A 25,685-nucleotide genomic window follows, 5' to 3' on the forward strand; every position below is an offset into this window, starting at 1 on the left:
ACTTCTCAGACTGGCTTGCAGATCTAACAAACAAGATCCATACCACCACCACCCCACCACTCACTCTATTACAGTGATGTTCAGGAAGATTTAAGGTAGTACCAGCTCTTCAGCCCAATTGCTGAATATCAGCAAAACCAGCCACAAGCTAAAATCCAGTAGCTAACATGCTGAACAGATACTAAATGTATACACTTCCAGGCATGTAAGTCAAACAAAAGTGACTGTCTCTTTGGCCTCTTTCTCTAAACCATGATAGTAATGGATTGATAGATTCTAATGCAGGCTTCCTCAAACTCGGCCCTCCACATTTTTTGGCCTACAACTCCCATGATCCCTAGCTAGCAGGACCAGTGGTCAGGGATGATGGGAATTGTCTCAAAACATCTGGAGGGCCGAGTTTGAGGAAACCTGTTCTAATGTGTATTGGTACTACAGCGAAGATCTTGAAATTCAAGGCCTTCTCAAAGATTCCCTTTCAGAGTCAAAAGGAAATGATAAGCATACTCCAGGAAGTACCTGACTCAGCTCCATGAATCAAGAGTGCTATAAGGGTTCTCTCCTAGGATGGGCTCAACACTCAGAGCAAAGTGCTCCTGAGTCATTTAAGCTAATGAGAATGGATGCCACAGCTGCAGTGTTAAGGAACCATATATATTCCCTGTACATATATACCCTCCAAGATAAGAGTCTTAGGTTCTTAATGGAATCTGAGAGTTTGTAGTGATCCCAATCCCCAATTCCAGACAACGGCAAGCACCAACTCATCCATGAAATTCTTTTAAGTTACAGCAACCCCCTCTCCACAAACTCTTGCTTCTAGGTCACCTTGTTCTCTTGGAGAAATAATGAAGGACCTGTTCTAGAGGAACTATTCCCTCACCTGAAGTGGGAAGGATCGTGCTGTGTTTAAAGATGTTAACACTGCTCACAGTGTTTTTAAAATAAGTAACTGAATGTTACTTTTAAGCAACCTTGCTAAGATTTATACCCTGATAGGCAGAATATAAATTAATAATAATGAGAATGTCGTCATCATTAAAGACTTGTAGAGGAGGAATAGCATGCTACTTGTGTTGCTATACTTTCAGTCTGGAACCATGGGTGAAATAAGGCTCAGTCAATCATTGTTCAATGTAGTTTCTTGCCTGTTTCATTTGACTGGCTGCCAAACAAAGTATGGAAACCATACACACTGAAACCCTGGCCTAAACCAAGACCATAGAAGGTGCAACTGTCTCAAACACATGCAAGATGAATACTGGTTTTCATTAACTGTGTCTCCTGGTTCAGGTCCTGACCAAGTTCCTCTTCAAAGAACCTGCCTTGTAATGGACAGAGCAGGGAGCATAAACTGTTTAGACCACTAGGAAGCAACAAATGGGGGGGGGGGACAACTATGTTTCAGGATGTTAGAGCCATGCTGGATCAGGTCAAAGGCCCATGTAGTCCAACATCCGGTTCTCAGTGGCCAATAAGATGCCTATGGGAAGCCCATAAGCAGCACATGAGCCCAGCAGCACTCTTCCCACCCGCATTCTCAAGCAACTAGTATTCAGATATCAGAGTTAGTAACCATGAATAACGTTATTCCTCATTAAATATGCCTAATCCCCTTTTACAGTTGTTCAAGTTGGCAGTCACCCTTACATCTTGTACAGAATTCCATAGTTTAACTATTTGCTTGGTGAAGCACTTCCTTCTGTCTTTCCTTATTTTCCCAAAATTCAGCTTCACTGCATGGCGTAGGTTCTAGTTTCTACTCTCTACGCGCTTTCTCCATTTCATGCTCAAGTTTATACACCGTTGTCATGTCCCCCTTATTCATTTTTCTAAACTATTATGATATTTCTAAACTATTATGACCTGGAATGTGCTTCTTTCATAGCTGCTGCACACTGGGTCAACATTTTCACTACGCTACCCACCAATATCTGTTTCCTGGTCAGTCACCATCAGTTCAGACCCCATTAGAGTATATGTAAAGCTAGGGTGTATTTTATACTTTCTTACATGAATTCCATTCACCATTTTAATGCCCATTCAACCCAGTCTGGAAAGCTTATTTTGGAGTTCCCTGGAATCTCTTTGTGTTTTATCACTCAGAACAAGTGGGTGTCATCAGTTTCCTAATCTCAACTCATGGATGTGACATGGACTCCAGCACCCTCCCCTTTTAGCATTAACTGAAGTAAAGTGTTTCACCTGCACTTAAATAAATGCACCAGTAGTTTCAAAACCTGATTTCAAATTATGCTAAAAGCAAACCACAGACAGCATTAAGCACAGTGCAGATAACAACACTTTTGTTTAAAGAAAGAAGATAATTTACATAGTAAAGTGGGGAGGGTGAGAAAGAGGGCAGGTAGCTTGCAAGGTGCACCTGATTTCCTAACCATGGTAAAAAGACTAGGAAACGATGCACCAGGTCCATAGCAAGAGCAGCAGTCTTAATGTGGCAAGGAAGCGAGAGGAGAGATAAGATCTGCTTCCATCACACTTTCCATTTAACACCTTTTTAAAGCATTGTTAAGTGGGAAATCATCTTCTTTTTTCTTGGGAAATCTCTCTCTCTTTTGCAAAACCATCAAAAGACTCTTACTGTTTACCTGAGATACATAACCAGGAGGCACATAGATTGGAGGCACAGAACCATTTGTTGACATCATAGGAACATGTGCTGGACCTAAAAGGAAACCAAGCAACAGAGTGTTCACGTCTGCATACTGTACTGAAGTGTGTGTAGTCATGGTTCATTTGACAATCTGATAACCTAAATGGTGATCATGCATATGCATACACATTTCATTCTTATGTAAAAGGTTTTCAAAGCAATTTTCAAGCCTCTTCAAAGCTTCAAAATGCTGCAGGATTTTTGACCAAACCAGGTTGAGTAAGAAACTGTATAGCTAGAGTGGTTGATGGACATAAGAAGTGGAAACACAAAGGGATGTATCAGAGATGGCCTTCATGTCTCAGAAAATTAACACATTAAATTACTGATGAAAAGGGAGAAAATGAAGGATAAAGTGCGAGACTGGTTACACTACGCTCAGATTAAAGAAGTTTTTAAAAATGACAAAAAGTTAGGGTTCCAGGTGGAGAAATCGAAGTTGGAAACAGAACTGTTAGAGCCTAAGACTAAGGTACTCTCAAGAATGTATAACTTGCTGTTAAAATGGAATACACAAGACGAAATGGTTAAATCGGCTATGATAAAGTGGGCACAGGACATTGGGCACAACATTATGTTTGAGGACTGGGAAAGGTTGTGGACCATTGGGTTGAACTTCACTGCATGTAATGCTTTGAAGGAAAATGTAATGAAAATGATATATAGATGGTACATGACCCCAGTTAAACTTGCCAAAATATACCATTTGTCTGATAATAAATGTTGGAAATGTAAAGAAAATGAAGGAACATTCTTTCACCTCTGGTGGACTTGCCCTAGAGTGAAGGCTTTCTGGGAAATGATATATAATGAGCTGAAAAAGGTATTTAAGTATACCTTCACTAAGAAACCAGAGGCCTTCCTTTTGGGTATTGTCGGCCAGAAGGTGTTAAGGAAGGACCGAACATTTTTTATGTATGCAACAACAGCAGCAAGGATACTTATCGCTAAGCACTGGAAAACCCAAGATCTACCCACACTGGAAGAGTGGCAGATGCAGCTGATAGACTATATGGAACTAGCCGAGATGACCGGCAGAATCCGAGACCTGGGAGAAGAGAAAGTTGAAGAAGACTGGAAGAAATTTAAGATTTATTTTAAAAAGCATTGTAATTTGGTTGAATGTTAAGAAGGATGCTAGATCATAAATAATTGAGCACCACTAAACTAGATGGAATTAGGATGACAAGTGAGATTGAGGAAAAAACATAAACCTTTGGGAGAAATATTAGATTATATTTTAAATGAATGGGATACAAGAATGTAAACAAGATGATAAATTGCGGGTAAGAATTGACAATGATGCAAGTGGGAGCGGGAGACGTGAGGGAGTCCAATGAAGCTAAGAAAATATGTTATGATATATGTTTCATTGTTTTTTATTTCTGCATTTATGTTTAAAAATTTTAATAAATATATATATATATATATATATATAAATTACTGATGAGAAGACCTGAAGCAGATTTTCAAGAACACTAATGATACATCAATGCTAGCAATGGATGATTGTATTACAACTTATGTGGATTTATATTGGTAGCATATTTTATGAATACTTTTAAGTGGCAGTAAACCACCCCCCCCCCCAATGTACACCAACTTAATGGCCACCCCAACAATGATTTTTTTAAAAAACAACTTATATGTAAATATGTTTAAATCAATGTGCTTAACCTTGGCCTACCACCCTGCATGGACCAACTGTAATCAAGAATGCCTCCCCAGCACCCTGCTCTGTGCACCAGCAAGCCATACTATGGCTTGTTGGGTCATTTGAATCCAAATAGTTGGAAGTAAATTGGCAAAGCCCATGCTTGGAGAAATTAGTCCAATGGCTACTGCTAAACCTACATGTTCTACAATATGTCAAACAAAAAAATACAGTGATGATGTGGGTGTGTGATAATATATATGGGTGATCTAATGAATGGCCTGTTTTGCTTCCCACACGGTGAAGACTGTTCCAGAAACAAAATAATGCTTAATTAGTATCGCTTTCTACTACTGAAGGGAAATTAAACTAATGCAGTGAAAAGACAGCAAGTAGCTTTGTCAAATATTAAGTTCCTTTATGCACTTTCAGATCTTTGTCACATCCCACAGGAATTAAGGAACATCTCTCCCTCCACCCCCAAACTTCTACTTCCTCCAAAGCACCAGAAACTGACACAGAGACAGATTGCTGGGTGCACGGAAATATGCCCAGTGAAAATTCCCTTATGAAGTCAGACTGGATGAGTTCTGCTCACACTCAGGATCTGACTGTTTATTGTGTTTCAGCTGAGAAAGGTTTCCACCAGATCAAACTAGCAGCATGACCTTGGATTACACCCACCGTGAGACACTTGGCTTCTCTGCATTAGCCACTTCAATTTATTTGCTCCATTAGGAACCTTGTGTGTTCTCTGCTTGTGGACTGGATGATTTAATTATGGACAGGGTGTGTGAGTGTGAGGAATGCATGCTGGTAGAAGAGTGACCCTGACTTGTAGCAGGTAATCAACCAAGATGAAAGTTTGGTCCCTCTGAATAAAAACTCTATTTTGTCGCAAAATCATAAACATTGGATAGTATGTCCCAATCACAAGTATTTAATGTACGGACACAAGAAGGCATGCAAAATCAAATAAAAGCAGTTTCAGGTGACAAATGATATAAATACATATGAATTCATCACCTGGGATACACTGAATGTGTCCATCATCAGTTCTAATTGTGAAAGTCTCTCCTGGATTTACCTGTACAAGAATAACCTAAGAACAAACAAGACAAACAATACTTTCAATCACATCTGGAAGCAACACCGTTTCCCAGAACACACACACATGCGAAAATATTGGCAATACAATATTAGTTCTAAACTGTTTCTACACTTAACTATTTTGTAACCAGGGATGTAACCTAAGAACAAACAAGACAAACAATACTTTCAATCACATCTGGAAGCAACACCGTTTCCCAGAACACACACACATGCGAAAATATTGGCAATACAATATTAGTTCTAAACTGTTTCTACACTTAACTATTTTGTAACCAGGGATGTAAATATTAGTTGTAGCAGCCTTGTAAATAATCCCATAATTATTTTTGTAGTAGACTTTATCTACCTGCCTGCTCTGTACATCTTTTAGTCATTTATTGTGCGGGGGGGGGGGGGAGGTAAATGCTTCTGAACAGCTTTCCTGGCCACATTGAAGCAATTCTTTTGTGCCATACACCAATTTTCTATTGCTTTGTGTCTAAGTGACTTAAGACCATTTACACAAAAAACAAACATTTCTATCCCAATTTTAGCTGCTTTCAAAAATTTAGGACTGGGATTATATTTCGGCTGCTCAACCTGTTGAAAGGCCACAGGCAACATATGAAATCTGCAATGGTCTGTTTGCAGTGGATGCCTGTTTGCTCCTGAGATAGTTCAAGGTGTACACTGTTATCTTCAAAGCCCTCAATGACCCTGTGCTCAGAGTATCTGTGGGAGTATTTCCTCCAATATACTCAAGGAGATGTACCACATTTGCTTTAACTTTAAATCATTTATATCTGTAGACTTTTTCTGGTACACTGGACAATTTAATCACTTTGGGACAGCTGTCAATCACCTGAAGCTACAATGACATCAGGTGAGCTGCTTTCCTTTGCCCATACAAACCGAAAAGGCTTAGAAAGCATGGGGTTTTGTAGGCACCACCAATCAGCTGATCAGCAATGAGTCACATCTGATTTGTCATATATGATATCAGCTTGTGGGGCAGGTGGGTATGACTTTGCTGAAACAGACTTGCTGATCCAACAGAAATGTCTGGTGGTCCTAATTAGGTCCATGGGCTAGAAGTTAGGGAGTGAAGTAGGAGGTGATATGGATCAGGCAGCAGTTGAGGCCCAGAAGAGCTTCTGCCAGTCAGAATAGATAATGTTGCACTAAATGGGCAAATAGTCTTCCCTAGTATAAGGCAGCTTCCCATATAGGTTAAAATATTTGAAAGAAAGCAGCATCCTGAACTTAACAGTATCCATTCAGCAAAACTGTGTGGATCAATCATTTTTTAAAATCAATTGACAGTAAACTAACTAAGCCTTTCTTCTACACACACTTACATTGTGACCAGAGAAGTATAGTGGCAAATTGCATTGTTTCCCAAGAATGTTGCCTCAAGCCAGAAATATAGCTGAAAGTCTAGTACCCAAGAATGATGCCCTGTACTTGTTTGATGTGCCCAAAAAATGTGAAAACATATGCTGGAATTAGCCAAGGATAGCCAAGGATGTAGAAGGTGATTTATTGCAATATGCAGAAGTGGGAAGGGTTGTAAAGCATATTTTGCATCCGAAAGGTCCCAGGTTTAATCCTTGGCATCTTCCGCTAAGGCTGGGGAAAACTTCTGCATGAGAGTCTGGAGGGCTCTTAGTGTACTCAACTAGATGGATCAATGTTCTGATTTGACAATGCCAATTCCTATGTGCCTATGATTTTCAAAACATCAGCCACAGTTGTCTTCCTTTTCTACAAGCGTTTGTAGCCTGCAGCTTTCTGAATAGCTAATTAAATACTTTTCAAGCTCAGAATCAAGCATTTTGCCATTATTTTTGGAAAACAACATTCTTAAGGTTTGCTTCTCCCCACAGTGATTCTACAAAGTATGCTTTGTACCATGTTTATAGAACTAAAAGTCAAAATGAGCAGCTTCTCATAGAATTTAGAAATAGTTTTGCTAGCTTGTGCTTTGATTTTAAGCTTAATTTCTCTAAATATAGAAATGCTCTTTTTTCAGCGTGTTTTGTCTAGAAATGTTACAACCAAAGACAGAAAATGTACACTCAGAAAAGAGCCAAGTCCACACATATGTTGATCATATAATATGGACAGGAAAGGTCAGTGATGACCTAACGCCACCAGAAAAATAATTACTGTCAAAATATGTTGTTCATACTGAACAAGCTTTTTTCCCACAAGAACTAAAAGACCAGAAGCCTTTGGATTATATCCAAATTAATAGTCACATTGAGAGCCTTTTCTGATTACAGAGCAGGGTAAAAATATTTTAAATAATATAAACTTTCTCCTGCATGAATTTCATTGAAACAAATGCACAGACATTCCGAGGACACCAGGCTCTAAGACTATACAAAGGGTACAATAAATAAAACATTTGATTTATTAAAACGTTCGGCTTTGGAGTCTTCCCTGGGTTCCCAAAGCTACTTATAATGTGTCATTGGTGGCTGCTTTGGAGAAACTTAAGTCCAACTCCCAATACTAGCTCTCCACCCTCGGTTGCATAGAACTGGCTGTACAGAGAGGAAAGGCATCTTCAAGGTAGTGAAGAGAACCATGGCAGAAAACAATGTTGATGGATTTCTGTTCCATGAACCCAAGAGCCAATATTCCATGACTGTGTGTCACCATCTTAAAGATTATCCCATATACAGATCGAGACAGATCCAGATTTTAAATCTGCACCTGCAGTTACGTGTTCACACAAGCCCCGAAGAATAAACTTAAGTTAAGGATAATTAACATAAGACAGGCCATAATGTAATCCATTCACCTCTTGCAATACAGGCACAAAATTAAACCCTCAACGCATAAGTAAAGCCAAGCTGAAACCAAGCCAAGGGCATGGATTTTATGGCACTTGCTGAATTTACAAAACATATATGTATACATGTCAAATCCATTCTTGAACATTAGCATGGACTTATTTTACTACATTGAAGATCCTTTTCCTCATTCAGTGTACCATTTTTTATTTATGGAAGTCTCATCATCTTTATTTTAATGTTGGGTAACTCTGCCATCCAGTGAAGTTTTCAAAGACAACCAGCCACACAAAAGAGGAGAACTGGCACAATTAAGATAGCCATACAAACTGATATTGCTACAGGAGCTGTGTTATACTATTCCCTTGGTATATCTGTAATTACAGAGGGCATGCTCTGAAGACAATAAATCTAAGTGTTTACAGAGTAGAATGTCACCTCTACCAAACATTTTGGCCATTTTCATATCATGCTGGTCCACTTGCCTGTTGTGTGTTGTCCCCATTGACCATATGAGGTAGAAGTGGCACTTCATTCAAAGCGGGTGTGGCTTCTAATGGAGGAGGCTGCTCTGCCATTACAGCGAGAAATGATCATTCGTTGACAGTTCCTTTAAAAAAAATCACCTGGTGAAACAAAAAAACAGTTCCAGCATCAGCAAGTTCTGATATTTTGGTTCTGAATCAGAGTCCCCTGATCAGAAAAGCTCAAGCACAACAATTCAAAATGTCTGTGCAAGTGGAAATAAGGGGACACATCTTACCAAAAGTGCCCACCTTAGAACTATAACCAGCAGTTTTAAAAAGTTGCATGCAAGTGCGACACGGGGTAATGTAACTAATTTTAGTGTTTGGATTACATTATGTCTGCTTCTGTTCTCTATTAACACATCTCAACACAGAAAAACATTGCAAGAAAGGAAGAGCCCTCTGGGACAGAGTAGCATTGCTCAACAAGTATTCAAATTATTACCGGTAGTTTAAAAATATAACTGGTTGTGAAAAACATGCTTAAAACATATTTAGTTGCAGGTGGCAACTTGTGGGAGAACAGAACACATGGGTAGCATATTAGGCCTCTTTGCCCAATTCTGGTTTCTAGCACAATGCGAGATTAACATTGTATTCCGGTATTATGAATGACTTGTGAGATTCAGTAATAAATTTCTTAGCCCATCCCAAAGGCTCTGTCTGGGCAAATAAGAATCCACAAACAGCACATTCCAACTAAAACATTTTAAAATTCAACCAGATTAAAATACCATTTAAAAAGTCCCCCACAGCCTGCCAATTTAACCTTCATCCCTGACAGATAGCCCAGTTGGATACAGTCTTCCAAGCTTCTAAAAAGCCATCACATTTGGGCCTTTGAGCATAAGTGGATGGCCTCCCATGGATGCTAACTTTCCAAGTGTAGGGAGTTTCTTTTACACAGGAGGCATGTAAATATATGATCCCCTACTTGCAATCTAAAGTGACACAGTCTTGGGAATGTATTGTGTGTTTTTCTGTCACATTTCAATCAACCTTCAAGTTGAAGCTGAAGAACTGCCTTCAAAAAGTGCCATTTAATAGCTAATGTCAAAAGTCTATTTGGATACAGTTAATATTGAATAATAATAATAATAATAATAATAATAATAATAATAATAATAATTTATTATTTATACCCCGCCCATCTGGCTGGGCCTCCCCAGCCATTCTGGGCGGCTTCCATAGAAACCAAAAATACAGTAAGATATCACGTTAAAAACTTCCTTGAACAGGGCTGCCTTAAGATGTCTTCTGAATGTCAGGTAGTTGTTTATCGCTTTGACATCTGCTGGAAGGGCGTTCCACAGGGTGGGCGCCACTACCGAGAAGGCCCTCTGCCTGGTTCCCTGTAGCTTTGCTTCTCGCAATGAGGGAACCGCCAGAAGGGCCTCGGCGCTGGACCTCAGCGTCCGGGCAGAATGATGGGGGTGGAGACGCTCCTTCAGGTATACTGGACCGAGGCCGTCTAGGGCTTTAAAGGTCAGCACTAACACTTTGAATTGTGCTCGGAAACGTACTGGGAGGCAATGTAGGTCTTTCAAGACCGGTGTTATATGGTCTCGGCGGCCGCCCCCAGTCACCAGTCTAGCTGCCGCATTCTGGATTAGTTATAGTTTCTGAGTCACCTTCAAAGGTAGCCCCACGTAGAGTGCATTGCAGTAGTCCAAGCGGGAGATAACCAGAGCATGCACCACTCTGGCGAGACAGTCCGCAGGCAGATAGGGTCTCAGCCTACGTACCAGATGGAGCTGGTAAACAGCTGCCCTGGACACAGATTTGACCTGTGCCTCCATGGACAGCTGTGAGTCCAAAATGACTCCCAGGCTGCACACCTGGTCCTTCAGGGGCGCAGTTACCCCATTCAGGACCAGGGAATCCTCCACACCTGCCCGCCTCCTGTCCCCCAAAAACAGTACTTCTGTCTTGTCAGGATTCAACATCAATCTGTTAGCCGCCATCCATCCTCCAACCGCCTCCAGACACTCACACAGGACCTTCACCGCCTTCACTGGTTCTGATTTAAAAGAGAGGTAGAGCTGGGTATCATCCGCATACTGATGAACACCCAGCCCAAACCTCCTGATGATCTCTCCCAGCGGCTGCATGTAAATGTTGAAAAGCATGGGGGAGAGGACAGAACCCTGAGGCACCCCACAAGCGAGAGCCCAGGGGTCTGAACACTCATCCCCCACCACCACTTTCTGAACACGGCCCAGGAGGAATAGGGCTGCAAGACTAACATTATAAGACACTGAGATACTGAGGTGTACAATTTAAATATTTGGAAAGATTATGACCTAGTGACTTCCAAACCTACAGGGCAAAATCTGCTCTGCATAAGGATTCCACCCCTTCCCATCCCTGTCTGTACCCACTAAATCCACTATGAAAGCTGGTGTAGCATAATGACTAACAGCTTCTAAAGAAAAACAGAAAAATAGGAACCTTCTTTTATTCTGAGAGAAACCCTGCTCCATCTACTTCTACAGGATTTCAGAAAGATCTTTCATTTTCATTTCTTCATATCATTTACATTTGTTTTTCTACCTTTCCGCACTGCTGAACACAAGACGATTTAAAGCCGTAGAAATAACAAAATATACAACAAAGATTACACATCCTATGACAGTCCAGAGCAAATGAAGTCATAATAAAAATATGACTTTAAGATAAATAACTTATACAAAATTTCATAATCCATTTAGAATATATTACACAATAAAATTTACTCTAAAAATAGCAGCACGTGATAATTAAACAGAAATTCACTCTCAACAATTACAATAAACCATTACTAGACTATAATCAATAAAAACTAACAGCAAAGTCACAATACATTAAAAGCCACATAAAAAGATTGAATTGAGCAACGAAGTCACATAACTTTTTATTTGGAGGTATCCAGGGTGAGATCGAACCTAGAACTTCTGCATGTAAAGAATGCATGCAAAGAGACCAGCAAACAACAGTCTCTAGTGCAAATCTTACCCCAACCACAAATTTACTAGCTAGTTTTAGCCCCCAACACAGGGATAATAATACCATTACAGAGTGGTTGCAAAGGTTATAATGATTACCTGTGTGAAGCACTTTGAACACTAGTAATAAGCTAAATCATGGTACAGTAGTACCTCAGGTTAAGAACTTAATTCGTTCTGGAGGTCTGTTCTTAACCTGAAACTGTTCTTAACCTGAAGCACCACTTTAACTAATGGGGCCTCCTGCTGCCGCTGCACCGATTTCTGTTCTCATCCTGAAGCAAAGTTCTTAACCCAAGGTAATATTACTGGGTTAGTGGAGTCTGTAACCTGAAGTGTATGTAACCTGAAGCGTATGTAACCCAAGGTACCACTGTATTGCCCTTTACACCCAGAACACAAACACTGGCCTGATTCAGACAAAACAATCTCAGTCAACTGGTTTATTGGACTGGGAATAAATGTTCCTTCTCCCTCTTCTATCCTCCATCCTCCTGTGTACCATAATCCAAAATTTCCAGGGTTTGTTAAGTCACAGCTTCCTGTAATGCCCCAAACAGGAAACTGTAGTTTAATTGCTGATTAGAAAGCATGATATGAAACCAGGAACACATCTAGGGAGAAAGAGAAAGCTAGAGGCAGCTGGAGTGGGTGGGGAGAAGGCAAAAGATTTGAGACCAGGTTCCTGTGCAGACATTCCCCTACTTGCTTCACACATGCTATAGCCAGGTCTGGGAAACTCCCAGGACCTAGAATGTGAGACAGCTAGGATAATAGCTGGCTTTTATTTCTTATATTAACTGAAGAAGCAGGTCCACTTCTTCCTCCATGTGATCTAATACCTTAGTATGTACATACTTCAAAGCTTAAATAGAGTATTGGTTTTATGTTATTATGCCATTTACTGGGGCTATTGTTTTCTTGTGTTTGCTATGTCTGTTGACAGCTCTTGATCTGACATGATTTAAAACATGTGATTTGCATTGAGAGATCGGGTTTTTTGAGTAAACATCAGAAATCCATTATTAAAAGGGTGAATTTTTAAGAGGCACATGTTACGATGTTAATATACAACACGGAGCTGCCCACAGCCTCATCAGCTGGTGCGACCACTACAGTTCTCATAAAACCAAAGACCTGCCAGCTTTACTTAACAGAAAAGTCTCCAAGAGCCTCAATTGCAAAGCCTACTCAGAAGTACCAAACACCCTTAGTGCAGACATTTCCAAACTGTGTATCGTGACACGTTTGTGTGTCGGCTGCAGTGTGAAGGTGCGTCATGTGAATGCTTCCTGCACTCCTCCTGTGGCTAGAAAGGGGTTAGTTTAACCTCCAGTTTGCTAGTAAAATTACTGTATCGCAAAATGATGTATGTCTAAAAATGTGTGTCACCAACATGGGAAAGCTCTGCTCTAGTGAGTAATATTTATAGATAATCTGGGCAATCACCATTCAGAGTAGCCCTGATGAGTTTTTAAGAAGTAGTCTTTTAAAAAGCCATACTGTGTTTTCCAGGTTTTCGCATCACAAATGTAAAAGTATATATTCTACTGTCAGAGGCAGAGCCCTTCTGCATACCAATTGCTGAAGCCGCTGTTACACTCAGGTCCTGTGGGCAGATTTCCCATGGGCAAAAAGTTGGCCCTTCTGAAAACTGGATAGGAACTGGATAGGAAGTAGGAAAATGGCATAGGGCATACTGCTCTCTCAATTGAATTTGGAGCCTTTGGTTTGATCCAGCAAGGCTCTTATGATTTAAACATTTTCCACACTGAAATCAAGATTCTTAACTTTAGCTGGATTGCTCCCCAAATGTTTCAAAAAAATAACGGACACCAGAAGCTCATAATTCAGAACTACTGATTGTTCCTACAGGTGTTCTAATCTATAGATAGGCAGCACACATATAGGAAAGATCTCAATCACTGTGTCACGGAGGTGCTCAGACCACCTACCCACTCTTCTCTAAACAAGACCCTGCTTACTTCCCTCCAGCTGTAATATTGGAGCCAAGCACTGGGGTGACCAGGAATCACTGTTCTCCATACATCTCAACTTTGACATGGGAAGAGGGGGAATGGGAAAGGGGGGCTGTGCTGAGACATGGGTCAAGTAGAAGGGGAGCAGCAGGACTCAGGTAAACTAAAGTTTTGGCATGGCCAAAATATGTGAATCCCAATGGAAGCTATTTGGTCTTTCCTGGAAAAGGGCATATAACTTAAGTATAATGGTCTTAATGCTTTCTTGTATCTTGTGGCTCACAGTTATCAAAGCTAATATCACATTGAGATCTGGCTGTTCTGAGAACAAAGGAGGTTTACAAACAACAACATTAAATGAACTGTAGTCCAGTCTGGCAATCTCAGAGGAGGAACACTTCAGGGAACAGTAATGTCCTGTTCCTGTCCACCCCAACCCCCCTTCATGAAGCATGACTATGCCTTGAAATATGGATTTTTAAAATACCCCATACTTCTTTTAAGAACGTATTTTCAGGTTGCTGAAAGATGCAGCTAGTACTGCATTTGAAGCTACAAACAAGTCCAGCATAATTTTTAATTAAAAAACACACTGTTAAAAAGGTACCAAACTTTAAGAAAGGTTTGCATGTGAAGTAAGATGCCTAGAGTTGGATCATTCCTGCAAGAAAAAAAAACCTTAGTAGTTTCTTTTGGGCTTCTGACTCATTAACCCCAATATTGAACTTTGGGAAACATACAATTCAGTTTAACTCATGTTTGTTTGGCCCTGCAAATGCAAAGACAAAAATCCCCACAGGCAGGTATTTTTGAATAATCTTTAATATGAAAGCAGTCATAGAAATAAGTCCCCATAACTGAAGACAAAGCCCTCTACAAACCTGAAATTTCTAGACCGCCGCTCCTTTGCTATTTTCCCCAGTTAAACACATCTGTAACACCTTGTTAGATTGCTTTTGAAAGGGCTTCTCTCCACTACAGCAGGACCACACACGAACATTTCAGGCAAATTGGTTTCCATATTGCAAAATTCAAGGGAGGTTGGAAAAAAAGAGACTTTTGACAGAAACCCCGTTATAACTTAATTTCGGGAAGGAGGGGGTGGCATGGACCATCACCTCTCCATAATACCAATCTGTTCATAAACTAAATATATGTTTTTATTAAATCTTTAGAAATAATGTTAAATGTTTCCCAAGGGAGCTTATATGCACCCCTCTTTTGCGTATAATATTTGGCTTCCATCCAGAAAAGTACCACAGGTTATGTTGAGACACTGGACATGTTTCTTAGGTATTGCTCAACAAGTACACATAGTCAAACATTTTCTGTGCTCACAGATGGAAAATAGCCACATAATTAATATGTGAAACAGCTTTGGCTGTGGCAGGGATAAACCACTGCAGGGTTTTTTGAAGAAACAAAACAAAACATACAATTCCTGAAACACTCTGAAGTACAAGAGACTTCCTTGTAGATTTCCTCATGAACTATGCTATCACTCCCATATATATATATATAATCATTCACAAAGATAGCAGTCTGCAGAAGTGTCTGAAGCAAAATTATTAGCTCCGTATTAGCATTAGGAGATTCATTTACCACATTATTATGAAGATCTGTATAGGCTTAAACTTGCCGCAAGCAAACTTAACTTTCCAAAGCAATCATCTAGGATGAGTCCACCTTGCAGTTGAGAATCCTGCACTTCATTTCCTCTATGCCCCATAAGCTAAGAGGAACGGAGTGTAATGGAGCCATGGGTGAATAAGACTGGCTGTCATTTATCCAGATCCCACCAATAGTTCTCTTTCATATACACCACAATCACATTGAAGGGGGAGAGAAAAAGTGGACCATTTGCTTTGCGGGAAGCTCAATAGGTTTACTAGAATGGGAGATGCACCATGTCAGCCACACCCCCTGATATTGCTTGGCTACAGTTATAACTGCAAGTAGTAACAGTAAAACAAATAAACAGCTGGTTTCATTTGAAAGCAAAAAATCAAGAACCATTCAGGACAGGACTTCTACAATGGCTCTAGCATTGTGGGTATCATCTCATAGTACCATGACCCAATATTCCAGGTGTGGGGAACCTTTGGCTCTCCATATATTGCTAAACTACAAATCCCATAATCACTAGCCACTGACTATCTTTGCTGGGGCTGATGGGAGTTGTATTTCAGCAACACCTGGAGGGCCAAAAGTTCCTCACCCCTGAAATATTCTCTCAAATCATCGGGTAGGCTTTTAATAATGCAAGGAGGGGAGGGAAGAGAGCAAGCTACCTCGAGATCTTGAAGAGCTGCTGCCAGTCAATTGGCAATACTAGGGCAGGTACACTAATGATCTGACAGTGTAAGACATAGCACTGCATTCAATATTTCTATTCAGAGCAGACCCACTGAAATTTTTGGTCATGAGTAACTTGGATCTATTTATTTCAATATGTTGGGGGGTTATTGGGTTGTTTTTGTTTTGATTATGTATTTTGTGGTTTTATATTCTGATTTTATCCTGAGACCTGCGGTTATAGGGCGGTATACAAATTTAAATAATAATAATAATAGTTCTACTCTAAGTAGAAATGAGTTAACTACAACCAATAGCTCTTTATTCCCTAGCAAAAATATTATTATTCAAAACAAAATGCACCAATTTACACAGTCCAGCACTTTTTCGATGAATAATTTTGACGTCCTGAAAAATGGTACTTCAATTTTACAAGGAATATACAAATCCCTTAGTTCAGGGAAGTGATGGTCAGGATGATAATCCAATATGGAAGATTTGTTCATCTCACTTTTCCCAAGAGTGAAAGAATATATGTACTCTGCCTCATTTTTTTAATATCTGGATTCAATTTTAAAGGGCATTTTAATGTATCAAGAAGTCTCATGCTTATCTTTCAAAAATTATCTGACTCAGCAGGAGATCCATACTTTAGCAGAACTGATTTAAGCTTAAGAGTATGGGACACATCTTCACCCTATTTATATATAGTGTACTGTACTTATGGAGACCCTCACAGCAGCAACTTGTCTCTCTTTCTCTTCATTTTACAACTTCTGTGCCAGAACTGTTAGTGACTCATGGCCACATCCTGTAGTGCCTAACAAATCCTCCCCCAGATAATCCTCTGTGAATTCTTCAGAGAGCAAGGGACCTGAGGCTTAGGGGAACCCTACATGCTGAACACAGACACTACCAAAGTTTAAAATAATAAGACCGGGTTATTAATTTTCCCAGCTTGTAATGTCCACATGCAGTCCAAGGAAAACTCACTTGACTTTAAATACTTTTTCTGCTTATAATTGACACTGACGTTATGATTTTGGTCTAGCTGCTCAAATATAGCAGCAGCCACTGCTACATACTTAGATTATTATTCTCAGTAAAACTGTAGCTATAAAATGAAATTTTTAAAAAATGAAAATCTAGTTATAGGGCAATACCAACACTCCATCTCAATCAATTGGATTGGGAGTTTCCAAGCAGAAAGGCTCAAGAGCATGCAGCATCCAATATACAGCCAAACTCTGGTGAAATGTGGTTGGTTGGCTGCAAGGGACAGCCAACTGAATCCTGATCTAAATGAACGACAACCCAATATTGGGTCATACCATTTGAGGGGAGGGGAAAGAAGAAAGATGAACTCTCTAAGTCTTCTGTGGGAATGATTCCTGGGTGGTTGTTCCATGGCTGCTTACCTGCTCCCTTTGCCTGGGTGGAGTAGAGCTTCACTGTTTGGTGCTTTGGTGCTGAATGATCCTTGCCTACAGTTGTGACATAAGAACAAAATAACATAAGAAAATGGCCCATCTTTTCCAGCAACCTGTTCTCACAGTGGCCAACCAGATGCCCCAGGACACCTCTATCTTCCTTTCCCCACAAAGTATCGTTTCCCCAAGGTACCAGGTAGAATGGATCAGAACTAGACAGGCAGGCATTCGTGCATCCAACTGCAAAAGCCAAAGATGTAGGAAGGGAAAGCAACCTATTTTCCCCACTCTCAAACTTTCTAGCTCAGAATATAAGGTGGAAAAGAAATGGAGGAAAGGGAAAGAGGAAAAATAATGGGCATTATGTTAAAAATATCGTTTTGTATATACAAAGCAATGTATTTAGGGGGGAAAGTGGGTACTTTTCTTAAATAGAAAACTGGAGAAAATCCTGAGCTATTAAAATGACTCTGGCATCCAGGACTTCTAAATACTCTCCCTTTTCCTTGTTTTATTTTGTCATCTGGGGCTGTGTGGGGAGTGCCAACCAACATTATCTCTGCGTATAACCAAGTGCCAAAGAGAAGTGTTGATAAAAACTCAAGTTATCAAATAAAACACTCTTCCTAAGCTGCAATTCTCATTACCAAAGCAAAGGCTCATTTACAAACACTAGCCTGCCAGCTGTAAGCTAGACTCCCCCATCCCAACTTCTAAGGCAAATGAACTTTGCTTATCGGAGAAAAAGTACATTAAAGCCAAATGCATGTTACATTTGAATGAGATCATTTATAAGAACAATACTTTTTCTACATCTAACACACCCACATCCATGCAGTGTGTACTAAAGTAAAATAGTGCGCAAAATGGTTCGAAGACCCCACTTAGATAATATGTTTCTTAGGACATTTGCTAGTCTTTAGTCCTCTTTGTGCTTTATTGCAGTGAACTAAGACAGCTACCCTTCCAGAAATCAACATTTTAACAGCTGTAGCATCCATGGGAGTGTGATGAAACTGTGTTTAATTATAATTTCATTTTAAAATATAGTTCACATTATTTAGGCAAAAGAGAAATGGATGTTAATGGGGCTTTTATTTTTTATTTTTTTAAATTGATAGTAAATAAAAGCAAATTGACCTTCATTTCAATCTCAATAAAGCACCCAAAGTGAATTATAACATTATATTAAAGCAGTCATGCAAAATCTGTAATTGAAACAGAACAGGCACTAAATGTGAAATGAGTCAACAAAGCACTGGCAAAAAAAGTCAACACAACCTAGTTAAATGCCAGCAAGTTCATTTTAAAACAAAACTAAATTTAAAAAAGAAAGAAAATTAAGTTGTGGTAGCTGGTAGGCATTATATAGAGAAGGAGCCAATCAAATCTTCCACAGAAGCCATCCAACCAAGTAGGTGCTGAATCGAAGTAAGCTGGTGAGTTCACCAATTCCAAAGTTAAATTATGGAACAAATTAAAGCAGTAATTCCCAAAATGTGTGTTACAATAAATGCTTAATTAAATATGCACTGAAAAATCAAAACCATAATTTGAGATACAACCAGTGTCTGTATCTTGATTGGGGAGGACTTATACAGCACTGGCACCACTTCTCTGTTAATATAGTACTAACGCAATCCAGAGGACAGAAGGATTATAGTTAACCCTATTAATCTAACTAGTACTCAGTCAAGAAAGGGGATATGTATCTTTTTAGGGGCAGAACAGTTAGCCTCTAATGTTAACCCCAAAAATTAATGTGCCATCAGAAGTTGGGAAACATTGCTTTAAAGGGATCATATGGGGGGAAGATTTGACAAGTCGTTCTTATGCTCATCCATGCCCATCTATTTCAGATTTCTCAAGCAGTTATTTCAAAGAGAACAAACATTACTATACATGTTATCATATATACTTTTGAATACTGCCAAATATATATAAATAGATAGAACTGCCCTACACATTTTCACCCAGAAATACAAAATACTATGTCAAATGAATATAAAAAGTATGACTCTCAAGTTTCTACTAGCTATTTCTAAACTGCTAATGGAATAACTAGACTCCCAAATTCTTAGGAATAAGCATCAGATTTCTAGACTGTAGGCAAACAGTGGTGTTTTATTTGAGGCTTGATTGTAATTTATTTTCAAAATAATGAGAAATTCATTGAAAAATGTAGAGTGAAATATTTAAACATATAGTAAGTAAGTCACATGTACACAGCTGTTCTTTACACTGAAATGGAACCAGAGATTAACTGAGCTTACAAAGAATGGAAAGTTTGATTGGCAATGGGAACATTCAGTAAGGTTACACTGTTAACTAGACTGAATGATTCTTTCAATAAAATAAAATAAATATTTGATCTGGCATTGAACTTCAGAGTTCAACCCATTCACATTGCAACATTCAGCATATGGCTGCCAAAATAGATCTTCTTTACCATCATCAACTTCAAAGTACATCAATTAGAGTCCAATACAGCTTGGGAAAAGATTAAGGATGGGGTTTTCAAATACCAAGGAAACTAGTACAGTATGGCAGGACCCAATTCAGAAAGCCAGGACATTTTTATTTGCAATTGGCTGCAGCTATCAGACATGATAGCTAAATGGAACCTGGGGATCAGAGGTGGCATTTCCTCAAATATCAGCTGAAGGGGCAGGGGCAGGAAAAGTACAGGGAATATTGTTGTGTTCATGCCCTGCTCTGGGCTTCCCATTCCCACAGGATGTTAGAATATACTATTTTGTCTAATTTATCCAGTATACATAGTGCTTTTCAGAGTACAAAATGACAGGTCCCTCGCCAAGGAGCTTAAAATTCAACATAGGGGATAAAGTGTGTGCAGTGGGTTGGGGGTGGAGGCAGCAGTTCACAAGGAAATAATTTGTTTTTGCTGTAGGCCCATGTACAAGGAAACATGAGAATTAGGGGTGAGTGCCAAAGGATTCATGGAAAGAAGATGCACCCTTTGTTTGCTCAAGCAGGGTTGTTTTACCATTCTGACCATCCAGGCTACTTACAGAAAGGTTTGCCTGTAAGACCACACATTTCTAGATCTTCTGGTCACTTCAGGGGCACCAATGGAAGGGGAGACAACATTTTGCAAGTCTCTGCCACCCTCAAGCAAGTGTGCTTACCAAGCAGTGCATCCCTAACCCCTCCCTCACTATTCTGTCTACCCACCTCTCAGTTCAACCTTCCGACCTGTCCATCCATTTGCCAAAGTAAATGTTTGTGCTGATGCAGTGGAAGGACCCTGATCTGCGTGAGATCATTTGTGTGCAACATCTGTGCAAATCTGAGGATCCTGGGAGCTCCCATGGTGCAGCCTTTTCAAGCAATCAGATTGCAGAATCACTAAGAAATGGTGTGTCCACACTGATCAATTTACACAGAAAGGCTTGTGTTAACACGAGTGAGGGAATAAATTATGGCTGCCTCCACAATAAGCTCTTCCAGAATGTAATAAAGAGTTCAGTGTGTGTTCCTCACCAAGGAATCCCAACCTTTTCATTTAAAGTCTGGTTTGCAGAAGAGATAACAGCTGAAAACTAACCATCTTGACCTTGGCAAACTTAATCACAACATGTCTTTTGAAGCATTCTCCAAAGCAGGTGAAGGGAGGAGAGTAAAAAAGCTTGTTTCAGGGGGAAGTCTATGTGCAATGACAAATTCCTTTGATAAATCGCTAACGTCATTTTAATTAGGATACACAGCAGGCTTTAAAATAAATAAAAAAATGTATTCCTAAAGGCCACCTGAAACCAATATTGGGGTGTGTGTAGAATGGTTCCTAACACTTTGCACCAAATGATCAATTATGCATAAGAAAGTTCAGAATACATACTGGTTATAATCAAGTCTTGGGCTGCAATATCATACAGCTTGGAACCAGAGCCACATTTACACCATACAGAGTTAGAAACTCAGATATATAAGCTAGGTGCCAGCTGGCTCATTAAACCAAGGTTGCAGTCACCAAAATGGAATGTCCATTTGCCATTTTGGGGTAAGACAGCTTGAAAGTCTTATTTTTCAAATGATGGACTGACTATGATTGATTCTCAGTTAAGCATCTGGCTTGTTCAGATGATAACCTTGAGCTTGCTTAAGAACCTTGAGACCTCAAAAAAGAAATGTCACTTGATCCAAGGACAGTGCACATGTATACTGGCCTATCCCGAACCCTTTCTTAATGGTGACTGCTCCTGCTCAGACTTCACAGAAAAAGCAGTTTGGTTCCAGAAATTCATTCTGATTGTGCAGATAAAATATAACAGTTAAATTTTTACAGGGTGGGATATTAGTGTGTGAAACTAGTCCAGGTCCAATGATCCTCAAATGGTGGAGATGTCAGGCGTCATCCTGGCACCAAGGCATCTTCACATGGTCACAAGTGGTTGAAAGTCAAGTGCAAAATGTGCCTGGCACCTGGCTAATTTTGAACACTGATATAAGCATTGTTATATCATTTTAAACATTCATGGCTTCTACCAAATAATTATGGGAGCTGTTGTTTGTTAAAGGTGCTGAGAGTTGTTAAGAGGCCCTTATTCCCCTCACAGTGCAGCAATTCCAAAAGTAATTTTAGTATGCAATCTTAAGTGTCCTGTTCAGAGTGAGTGTGTGTGTGTGTACATGTGTGCACAAAGTAGTAGATGAACCACCTCTTCCAAAGACCTGCTGGCATGTACCACCCAAGGTGGGACTTAACTCTTTCTTTTTGCATGGCATCTTATTCTCTCTCTTCCTCCCCATCCCCACTAGTTCTACATGGGGGTGGGGAGGGAGAGAGGGAGAGAATTGAAAAATAAGACCCCACTGATTGATTTTTACTATTCTTTTATATTGTAAAGTTTAAATGTTATTGTTTTAAGTTTGTTTTGCTTTATTACATATTATTGCTATTTTAACTTTTTGTAAGTTGCCCTGGCAACATCAGTGGTCTTTGACAAATTACTAAGCTTCAGCATAACCAGCCTCACAGTGCTGTTACAAAGCTTAAGGGGTTACTCAGAGCTTCACAGAAGTGAGAAATAATAACATTTATATTTTTTTAGGTCTTTTCTTACATTAGAGGGAGTCGCAAACATCATCTCAATAATTGCCACAACACTTCCCAGCTTGTAGCTACACCAACCTCTTAATAGTGAACTCTAGTTGGGGGGAGGGGGGGCTAACACACAACTGAAGCTATCAATTTACATACCCAGATTAAAATTAAGTTGGTTTCTTCAAATGACAAGCTTGATAAATCTTGGAACAATCAGGCAATATAACAGAATCAAAGATTATACTATGCTGTTCTTCAGCGATCACAACATATCCAGTGTAAATCTTTATGGCTCAAAGAGACGCAACTATACTTGAACGCTTATTATTATTTAAACAGCTTGAAATCACAAGAGTCATGAGCCTATTGAAAAATCACTTGGATTTCAAGCTAGCGTGATGGCATATGTAGGCAGGTATTACTTTTTTAGTTTAAATTACAGTTTGCCATCCTAAGCATACATATGTATTTACCAGCATAAATGTGTGAATACTGAACAAAGCATGCATTCTTAAAAATTCGATAATAAAAAGCAAGTATGTTTTATACAGCAGTATGAAAGAAATAATATAAAGGCAAAGATATAAACATTTCTTCATTACATTTGAACACAGTAAAAGCTGGAAATGCACATGCATGCAAACAGGAAACACACACAAAGAGTATGAGTTAAGTACACCTGCCAGCTTTTGCATCATCCACAGCCAACTGGCATGATTACAGGACAACACACCACTTGCCATATGTTGAGAAAGGGGTTCTGCAAGATTGGGGGTTTCCATCAACTGAGTCACAAGCCCTACGAATTTAATAACAGAGAAAAAGAGGGCTGATGACTGCAGTTCTGTATAGCTACCTATTGAATAATCACAACAGTTTCTGCCTTGACTGCTGAACCTCTGCTACTTCAAAAGCCAGGAACAAGCATGGGGTAAAAATACTCATCTATCCAAATCTGCTGGCTACAGTAACTACCTTTTACACAAGAGAGAAGTTCAGGAAGCTGTGCACTCACTCTAGTCAAAGGGGAATAGCCAGAAGGCTACGTGGCATTCAGACACAGCAGCACCAGGGGGAGGGGGAGGGGAAGAGAAAGCTGAAGAGAAGAAAGGAAAGACATCACCTTTCCGTGCCCCCGCACTAATAATTTGCAGCAGGTAATAAAAGCAAAAGGAAATATCTGATTGCAGTGCTAGAACAAACCCTTCCAAAAAGGAGCAGTGATCAATAGAAAGGTCAGCTTTCTAACTGGGATACACCGGAGTATGCTGAGGAGGTGGGTGGAGTGAAGAGGGCACTAAAGGGGACTTCCTGCAACATAGCAGAGATTCAAGTTGACATGGCAGGTGTGCAAAGTTTAGGTCTGACTGCTGAACTCCACTACCGCAAGAGAACAATAATATGAGCTCTTTTACATTCACCTACTTCTCAGGCACTTCATTGCACCCATAAGCACAAACCCCCTCGAAAGACTAGCCTCTTTCAACTACCTGCCATTTGAAACACAAATCCGCACACCTGAAGCACAAACAGCCCCGGCATCCTGCATATGGCTCCGTGCACAAATCCAACGACTGAACATACAATACATCAGTTTTGATACCAGCATCTGAATCAAAATCAGTTTGCCGGAGCCCAGTTTCTGCACAAACCCACTCAGCAATTCTTGCAGGCCCAATATTCTCACAACTTCCAATCTTCCTTCAATTTCACCACCTAAAGCTCCACTGTATTCACACACAGAGACACACCGCTCCCCCCCCCAAAAAAAATCTCCTATATCCTTATCCAAGACTCCTACATCCAAGTCACAACACACTTGTGTCGTGTGGCCCTTTAAACATCCAATACTCCAAAGACCATCAGAATCACCAACCACCAACTTCAGTCTCCCGATTTCCTCAGAATCCATTCTTCTCCGCCCACCCCGCAAGCCCCTTCGCAGCAAACTCCCGGTTTCCGCAAACCGGTGACAGTCCCACCCACCACACTTCCACCTGGGAGAACCTGGGAAGGTGAAAGTGGGTTTGGGGGTTGTTGGTAAAGTGTTTTAAGATGACTGGAGTGGGCATGGGTGCTGGGGGTGTGTGGCGTGGGGGAAACAGCTTGAGAGAAAAGAGTGTCCTTTTTTAATTTTTTTTTAAGATAGTGGTGGTCCTCTTAGAACGGGGTGGGTTGCAAACTGAAAGCTGGACTAAGGAATGCAAGAGGGACTGGTGTGTGTGTGTGTGCAATGCAAAGGTGTGTGATGCAAAGGTTTGCAACGGGATTAAAAACTTGGGAGGCTGCAAGCGGAGATGACCTTCCGAGGAGAAAAGCAGCCTCTTTGGAGCAAGGAGGGCGGGAGAATGCATATATTTTTTTTTTTACTTGTTTCTGTTACATCGGCAGTCACGGAAGACTAAGAATCCGTGCCGGGGAGATCAGCTGGGAATGAGGCGCTGGCAGTGTCGGTGGTGCTGGGGTGGAGGGGATGAGGACTTCCTCGCGTGTGAAGCGGAGAGTGTGCCCCCCGACCCACACCAACCCCTTCCTCGCCTCCCAGCAGCCCCCCCAAACTCAAGGGACACCCCGGCTTCCAACCCACCCGACCCCTCCGCAAGCCCCACCCTGGCGGCCCGGCAGACCCCTGGAGCCCCCTCCAAGAGGAGCGGGGAAGACCCGGCCACTTACCGGCGCAGGCAGGAGCCGCTGGCAGGGAGGCGGGCGGCGGGCACCGGGGAAGCCTCAGCCGCCTCCTCAGGCTCGGCGCTGCGGGGCGTCGCAGCAGCAGCAGCAACAGACTCAGTCAGACGGCTGCGCCATGATGGAATGCAGACTCCCGCACATGCGCACTGCTGCTGCCGCCGCTGCCGCCGCTGCCGAGGAACCGAAGAGGGGACACGCGCGTCGAACCAGAGTGGGAATCGGTGCGATCGGGCTCGCCAACCACACTGCGGTCTCGAGTGCCCTCGTCTCCGAGGTTAAGAAGCAGCCTCGGGCGGGGGAAGGGGGGGGCGGGGAGGGCGTGCTCTCCGGATCCACGTGACGGGTGTTTTGGTTCTGTTTATCTTTTGTTTGCCTTGTACACGTTATCGTCGCATTACGTTTTCCGGATCCTTGTGCATTGCTCTCGAAACACCGGGAATGTAAACCCATGCTTGTGAAGTGCGCAAGGTCAGAGCGGTGGGGAGCCGCTTACCCC

At 40.8% G+C, this 25,685-nt stretch overlaps 2 protein-coding genes across 4 annotated transcripts in view; one reads left to right on the forward strand and one right to left on the reverse strand.

Moving 5' to 3' along the window:
* The window catches only part of FNDC3A (fibronectin type III domain containing 3A), a 54,039-nt gene extending 28,706 nt beyond the window's left edge, over positions 1-25,333 (reverse strand). The window contains exons 1-5 of one of the 3 annotated variants that reach the window (XM_079961617.1): positions 25,175-25,333; positions 17,425-17,490; positions 8,707-8,831; positions 5,355-5,430; positions 2,610-2,686 (exon numbers count right to left, since the gene is read on the reverse strand). In XM_079961617.1, the coding sequence (XP_079817743.1) occupies positions 2,610-2,686; positions 5,355-5,430; positions 8,707-8,799 (246 nt within the window). In that variant the 5' untranslated portion in view covers positions 8,800-8,831; positions 17,425-17,490; positions 25,175-25,333. Of the gene's footprint in view, positions 1-2,609; positions 2,687-5,354; positions 5,431-8,706; positions 8,848-17,424; positions 17,491-25,174 lie in introns of all 3 variants that reach the window. The other 2 variants (XM_079961615.1, XM_079961616.1) reach the window with 2 other exon arrangements.
* LOC307207660 (growth hormone secretagogue receptor type 1-like) overlaps positions 1-25,685 on the forward strand; it is a gene marked incomplete at both ends in the record, with an annotated part of 78,611 nt that overhangs the window by 40,655 nt on the left and 12,271 nt on the right. The window lies entirely within an intron of this gene.

Source organism: Podarcis cretensis (genome assembly GCF_951804945.1).
Source record: "Podarcis cretensis genome assembly, chromosome: Z".
NCBI classification, from domain to species: Eukaryota; Metazoa; Chordata; class Lepidosauria; order Squamata; family Lacertidae; genus Podarcis; species Podarcis cretensis.